Source organism: Coffea arabica, chromosome 11c (assembly GCF_036785885.1).
Source record: "Coffea arabica cultivar ET-39 chromosome 11c, Coffea Arabica ET-39 HiFi, whole genome shotgun sequence".
In the NCBI taxonomy this organism is placed as follows: Eukaryota; Viridiplantae; Streptophyta; class Magnoliopsida; order Gentianales; family Rubiaceae; genus Coffea; species Coffea arabica.
The window spans coordinates 38,529,208-38,536,489 of NC_092330.1; the positions used below are offsets into that span (position 1 = coordinate 38,529,208).

Consider the following 7,282-nt stretch of genomic DNA (forward strand, 5'->3'; position numbering starts at 1 on the left):
ATATCAACCACTACCAATATCTTGCTGCAAATCCAATAAATATCTAAAGTTTACCAATCGATATCTTATTCAAATATATTGAATCTAGCACTAGTAATCCTAGCTGAAGAACTTGGAAAAAGGGGAAAAAAGAAAGAAAGAACGAGAGCACTTAGATAAATACCTGAAGTTTTGAATGGCGGAAGAAAATATGTAAGGTTAGGGCATTAATCTACATGACTATAAATAGTGGTGGTTATGCTACAGATCTGGGAAACCTATTAGAGATTTGGAAAGTGGAAGCATTCGCGAAGGATTAGAGTGCTTAACTACAACGCTGTTTGGTAGTTCAGCTTAGTAAAGATGTTTGTTTGGGACTTAAGAACTAGTAGTAGTAAGTTTCTTTGCATGGATTTATAGTAACTCTATACAAAACCATGCAGTTTACGGAATGAGTTGATAAGTGTAGGAGTAATAACTGATAAGAAGAGAATGATCAGCATATCAGTGGAGTAACAAAAACACTAAGGCGGTGCATAGCAGTGAAAAGTACTTAAGGATCAAAAATGGAAAAACTATTTATTTGTTACTCATGATTACTAAATTCGTGTGATGGTAAATATAAAAGAAAGAAGAAGGAACTATAGATTATTATTTATTTAATAACTATTTACTTGTATAGGTTCACTAAGCATTACAAATTCATATTTATTTTAGAAACTATTTGGACTCTAAATATTCAACTACTATACCAATTATCATATTCATATTTCTTCTTATCAAGGTTTTGGTTTGTTTGACAAATATTTGGACTGTAGAGGTTTTCTTCAATATCATGAGGATTTTTAAATTTTTATGAGGAAAAAATAATGGTAAAAATGGCTTAAAGAAGTCATAGACTAGTAGAGAGAGAGAGAGAGAGAGAGAGAGAGAATCTGATTAAGTTCTAATTTTGCCCTTTAAATTCCTAAAATCCGATACACACGATTTTTACAGCGAATATGTGCTCAAAGATATATATATATATATATATATATATTGGATTTGTGAGAGGATAATATGCTTTATTTTGTATGTGAGAAACTAAATTTTAACATAGATAAAATGTGAGAAAAAATTGATGTCATTTTCTCAAAAATATATCCAAGATAACTAATTCTAAAGCTCATTTCAAGAAAGAAAAAAAATGAAACTATTACATGGACAAATCCTATATTTGCCCAAAAAAAAAGTGGTGAAAATGCATGGGTAACTATTCAATGTGAAGAAAAATAATTTGTCAAAAAAAAAAAGGTAACTAACCAGTAACAGACTCAATAGCCTTTGAACACGTGTCCCCACAATATTTTCCCTCCAAATCCCCTCCGCCGCCCAACGAGCCTGAATAAAACCATCACCAAACCGTAAACAGTTGCATTTGTCGTCCCTCCCTACACGCAGAACACACACTCACACAGTCGAGAAAGCATGGCTTCCCTCAGTGTTTTCCTCTCTCTCCTCACTCTCTTTTCCCTCCTCTCCCTCGCCCAACTCCAATCCCCGCCGCCATCAACTTCCCCACAACCACAGCCTCCACCACCGTCGCCGCCACAGTCTCTTTTGAATGCAGCAGAGACCCTATCGAATTCAGGCTACAATGCCATGTCCCTCACTTTAAATCTCCTCCTTGATCAACCCCGTTTCATCAGCTTTCCATCTTCGCTGACCATATTTACTCCGCCTGATTCCGCCTTTGCTGCTGCAGGCCAGCCTTCACTCTCCCTGCTCCTCCTCCACTTCTCGCCACTTTCTCTTTCCCTCGAATCACTCAGTTCTCTGCCATTTTCTTCCCCCATCCCAACCCTGTCAAAAACCCATGCTTCCGTCTTTATCACCACCTCATTCGAAAACCCCACCAAAATTTCCATCAACAATGTTGAAATTTCCGGCTCACCCGTCTATGATGATGGCTCTGTTGTGGTTTTTGCAGTGGAAAATTTCTTTGAGCCTAATTTCGCTCTTCCCGCTCCTCAGTCAGTCATAAACTCCAACCCAGAATGCGTGAAATTCAGTACCTTTTCACGGTATAAGGAGGCATCAGGGGTACTAAAATCAAGGGGTTATTCAATTTTTGCCACTTTTCTGGACTTGCAATTGATGGGCTTTGTGGATTCCGATAAAATCCCTTCTGAGAATGAGACAAAACTGACTATTTTTGCCCCTGTGGATGAGGCTTTGATTGGGGATTCCGGGAATTTTCTTCTGTATTCATCCATTTTCTTGAGGCATTTGTTACCCTGTAAGCTTAATTGGAATGAGCTCAATGGGATTGCAAATGAGACTGTTTTCAGAAACTATGTTGAGGAGCTTAGCATGAAAATCCAGAAATCTGGTGATAAAGTGATGATTAATGGGGTTGAGATTACTGCTCCAGGATTATACGAGAATGAAGGGATTGCAATTCACGGTGTGAGGGAGATGATACCAGTATTGGACGGTGCAGATGAGGATACTGCAGAGACATCTTTCATGAAATTTGAGAAGAAGAAAGTTGAGGGAAATTGTCCTTCCCCCGATCGTAGTGAATTCTGAGCTCTCTGTTTTTCTGTTTCTTCTTGTCGATTGTATATTCAGCAGGATGGGTGTTGAAAGATTGGCATAGACTTCCTCGCTTTCCCTTATTACTTTTGATTGATTTTTTTTTTTTTTGTATTCAATATTTGTGAAAATGAAGAGCTTCTACTGTAAAAGTTGAAAGGATCAATCATGATATCAAAAGGGAACTGGAGAGTTTTGTGCTGTAAAATTTGAAAGGATTAATCAGGATATGAAACGTAAATCTTTTTGTCAGTGTTTTCTTCTTGATTGAATTTCTTGAAGTTGGCTGCTGTTTAGATAAGTAAATTTTTGAATGAAATTCTCGTTGATCTGTAGTTAGATTGAGGTGGAGCTTTAGATGCTATACTATGAATATCCCAAAATTTTGATAAATAAAATCACTTGGATAAAATCAATGTAAGAAAAATGCACCAAGAATAAATAAATGAATTTCCTTATAATCTTTAGGCCAAACTTGTCTCCCCAAAAAGGTCAAAAGAATAGAAAAGTGGGTGGGACTTTGGGTTGGAGAAGATCGGGCATTGGTGTTGATTAGTGGGCTTAAGTTGTTTAGTAAAGGGTCTTACAAAGGCTTTTTGGCTTTGGGTAAAGTTTTGAGAATTGAGTGGGCTGAGATACCGACTCTTTCGCAGAAATTGCATTAAGGATAATTTCTATTTTTTTTTTATTTTGAATAAATAAGCAAATTAAGTGTATATATATTCTTATTGACTTTGAGTATATGTGCAAACAAATGTATAGTATATTCTTAACTGTACTTGTCGAGCATCCCATATTAATGCTTTCAAAATTTTATAATGGTTTGACTTAAGAGCTTGATTCTGTCGACTTCATAATTGAGCATAGGCACATAAATATCTAAACTCCGGCCAACTGAGGGTTGAACTGGTTCTAAACAGGAATAATAATGCAGAATCAGGTTTTAAAAGGTTGAGCACTTTTCTGCAATTCTCCCTGTTTTAAAGTGTGCATATTTTCTTTAACCGTGATGCTCTCAGCTGTCTTGTGTTCGCCGAAATGCCCGAGTTTCTGCTCTGAATCTTGAGATTTTTGGTCTTGATGATTTCATTTTCTTGGTCTGTGATCTTTTTTCTGATATGCAGTTGGATCAAACGTTGATATTTGAGCGAGTAATGTGTGGACTACTCATTGTGTTTGATGCTTCTCAAGATTTTGATGCCCTCAACCTTGATTTTTGTTTCCGTTAAAAATTCCAACTGATGGAAGTAGCATTCTTGTATTGAGAATAAAGTTCAAAGAAATAGTAGAAGCTGTGAATTGCTGAAAATGAAGTAGAGAAGAAGTTTTTAATACAAGGGCCAGAAGTCGGGATAACATATTAGTACCTTTCGTGCAAGTCATAGATAATAGACTTAGAAATACAAGTAGCACCAGATAATCATGAGAAAACGATTAAAAGAGGATAAAAGAGAGAGAGAGAGAGAGGAAGAAAACAAAGCTAAAGGAAACACCAAATTGGACAAATGGGATTAGAAAAAGCAGTTTAAACAAATGCAGCCAACTTGGGTTTGGGAGGGTCAACCAGACACCGGTTGAGAAGATCATCAACTGAGGTGTAGTTGTGATCAGGATAAAGCTTGGAGGCTTCCAAGTCATTCTCTGTTAACTCAAAGCTCGTTTGATCACCTTTGATGTATATATTATGAAGAATGGCCACTGAAATATTGTCTGGAACAGGCAACGCTGCAGAAAAACCAACAGTCTCTGATGTTACTCATTTAGTGCATGAAATTGTGTCATAACGATGAAGGGATCAAATCAATGCCTAACTTTTCTGTCCATCTATAGCTATGAAAACACACATTTGGCATAACGTTTCTTTCCTATCTCTAATATGCATGATGAACAAAAACTCATACAAGAATTAGTAGATTGAATTGTTAGAAAACGTTAAAACTTCAACTAAATTTTGTCACACTTGAGAGGGTTTTTTCGTGAGAAAAAAAAGATGAAAATAGTATTCTTACTTTCAGTGAGCTTGACCACTTCTTCCTCGGGAAGATGGGTTATTTTCATTGTACGTCCAGTCTTTTTCTCCCATGAAGAAATCAGATCCAGCTGCGAGACAATATTTTTAGGAGGTCTGTAGATGATGACACGCTTTTCTACTCTTGGATCTGTTGCTGCCCTGATTGTATAGATTGCAACGTCCTCCTCGTAGTTCAACACGGCTGCATCCAATAAGAAACTTGCGATCACAAACATAATTGAGAATAAGTATCCGAGCTAATGTTTATTTGATTAGGCAATTAGTAAGTGCAGTAGTCATTTGCTTTTCAGTGAATTAATTATTCCAGTAATGAGCTTAGCATTTCTGCACATTCAATTTGGCAACTACCATAGCGATGGCATCTTTAATTCATCTTGTCTGCTGCATGCTGTGAATGTGGCCTCGCGTGCATGTGTTAGGGAAGATTCATTTTTCAATTGGCCAAAGTCATCCAATTTACTCTCAACAATTTGTTCATTAATCATTCTTTAATGTTGAACCAGGGAAGTTCAATTGGTATATAGCATTCTTTAAGTAAATCATAAACTATCTATATTACTGATACCTCTTGGGTACTCGTTCATTGGAAAAAAAAATTGTGCATATTTTCTTGAAATGTAAAATATTATCATCTTAGGGCACGTACCCTTGGCTTCACCGCTCCCATATACAGTAACTTCATCTGTCTTTTGATGTGGATGAAGCAAGTAATCTACGAAGTAAGCTGCAAATGAATTTGCAGACACGTATGTAAATGGAATTCCAGCTGCTTCAATTGCCCTCCTCACCTTCCTCTTGTTATCAAGTAAAGCTTCAAACGGTGGAAGTCCACTCACTCTATCAACTTCATTTCCAAATTCTGAAGGAACAAATCTCTGAAACCCAAACAAGAGAAATCGCACAATGCCTAATTCTAGGAAAATATCATAATAGTTATATCTATTGTAAACGTATGTAGATGGTACTAACTAACTAGTAGCACGAGCCACCAAATTAAACAAATCTTTCCTCTTTGAACCCATTTGGTTTAGCATGGAAACTCAGTGAGTTTTACCTTGATGTTGCCTGCCTCTTTCATGGCATTAATGATTTTGAATTGTTCAAGATGCTGTGGGACGGCTAGAGTTGATATGACCACATCTACTTGTCGAAGCACAGAAACCAGCTTCTCATGTTCATCAAGTTCTCCCTATATCCCAAAAGCAATTGATCAGTGCATGGTTTTGTTGAATCGCTGTAGCATGTGGAAGAGAGCCACTCATCCTACGGCCAAGTGTACGGTTGCAAGTAAATTGTGTGGAAGAATACAAGTAAAGATAACAACAAAATAAGGTCATAATCCATCAAATTTTTGCACAACAGAGGTAATGTCTTGTTGTCTATTGATCAGTTGTTAATCTTTTGAGAAGCTGGAGACTGCAATAGAAATCAAGAAATAGTCCTTAAGGGCGCTTTCTTTTTAAGTGGAACACATTTAAAAAAAAAAATTCATTTTGATAGTTGGTTTTAAAAAAAGGCAAAAGAACTCCTCAAACAGAAATTACTACTAATTGTTGATGCACGTAAGTTTGATATGCAAATAAAGATACAGTTTTTTTTTTTTTTTTTGTCTACAATAACACTGAAAATTCAAGACGATAAATTCAATTACTTGGAAAATGGTGACTCCCATTGATTCGAATTCTTTGAGCAGTTGAAGCTTTGTAGAATCAGTAGTCGGCTTGAGTGGACGGATATAGACATAGGTTGGATGGCCAAGAGAAACGCTTGCGTCCACCATATATTTTCCAAGGTAACCTGTGGCTGCAAATATCAATATCTTGCTCTTCGTTGGAGCCATTTTCTCTAAAAGATCTTTCCTCTGCTTTTCCTTCCTCGCTACCAAGTAGTATCTTGCGTTGCTCTTCAATCTTCAGAGCATAAGCCCTTTTATAACCAACAGTTTGTTGACTCCACTGCTCATCCAAGACTGGTTGGCTGAATATGTTACATTGTGTGGTGGCTGTGATAACAAGTCTCTGACACTTCCTATTCAGGAAATTATACTTACCTACTCCATGATTTCATATTTAATTAATGCACCCTTAACTTTTAAAATCACTTTTTTTTTTTTTGGTAAGTGTGGGGGTGTTGAAGTCAAAACCTCCTGATTATAATTCATCTTTCTTACCCTCCAACTCTTAAAATCACATTGATCTGACTTGTCAGCCTTTTTAAGCTTTCATTTTTGCTCTTATACTTCAATCATAATGACTCTTCTCTATCTATGATATCAAAAGGGCAGTTACAAGGAGTAGTTATATACAATATCTTGTTACATGATTTAAGTTTATGATATATTACTTGTAATATGTGGGAGGAAATTTGTATTTAAGAATATTTGTGTAACCAACTCATAATTCTAGTGGACTTCGAAGGAGTTAAGTGTAATATAATCTTTTTCAATGTCATTATTATCTGTTGAAGAGTCTACGCTATGACGAGTATTTTTAATGTGGAGTCAAGAAGTGGAGGTCAATAAAGGATCTAGAATTGCCCCCACGTGAATGGGCTGGTGGTTGGCGTCTTTTCCTCGGGACTGTCAGGTCCTGGGATCGAACCTTCGCAGAAATATCGATTTCTCCGTGCATCTAACGTGCTAGGTCTGGTTGGGGCGCTGGACCGAACCGGAGTGGAATTAGTCGGGCCGCCTTT

The 7,282-nt window shown here is 36.8% G+C and overlaps 2 protein-coding genes across 2 annotated transcripts; one reads left to right on the top strand and one right to left on the bottom strand.

Annotated features, from left to right (window-relative positions):
- The first annotated feature begins 1,446 nt into the window (after window positions 1-1,446).
- Window positions 1,447-2,550, top strand: LOC113716190 (putative fasciclin-like arabinogalactan protein 20). The gene has a single exon (XM_027240484.1). The coding sequence runs from the start codon at window positions 1,447-1,449 to the stop codon at window positions 2,548-2,550; it is 1,104 nt and encodes a 367-aa protein (XP_027096285.1).
- Window positions 2,551-3,855: 1,305 nt separating this feature from the next.
- LOC113715698 (isoeugenol synthase 1) lies at window positions 3,856-6,520 on the bottom strand. The gene is made up of 5 exons (XM_027239986.2): window positions 6,240-6,520; window positions 5,643-5,777; window positions 5,235-5,463; window positions 4,566-4,769; window positions 3,856-4,281 (listed from the first exon to the last, which is right to left on the bottom strand). Exons 1-5 carry the CDS (start codon window positions 6,426-6,428, stop codon window positions 4,082-4,084), a joined length of 957 nt encoding a protein of 318 aa, XP_027095787.1. The 5' UTR covers window positions 6,429-6,520; the 3' UTR covers window positions 3,856-4,081.
- Window positions 6,521-7,282: the final 762 nt, after the last annotated feature.

Excerpts from the sequence above, each read along its gene's own strand:
- LOC113716190 (XM_027240484.1), top strand. The coding sequence starts at position 1,447 with ATGGCTTCCCTCAGTGTTTTCCTCTCTCTCCTCACTCTCTTTTCCCTC.
- LOC113715698 (XM_027239986.2), bottom strand. The coding sequence starts at position 6,428 with ATGGCTCCAACGAAGAGCAAGATATTGATATTTGCAGCCACAGGTTAC. Across the intron at positions 5,464-5,642 it reads AAGAGGCAGGCAACATCAAG|AGATTTGTTCCTTCAGAATT; the intron begins GTAAAACTCACT and ends TTTGGGTTTCAG. Across the intron at positions 4,282-4,565 it reads AGTGGTCAAGCTCACTGAAA|CGTTGCCTGTTCCAGACAAT; the intron begins GTAAGAATACTA and ends GTTTTTCTGCAG.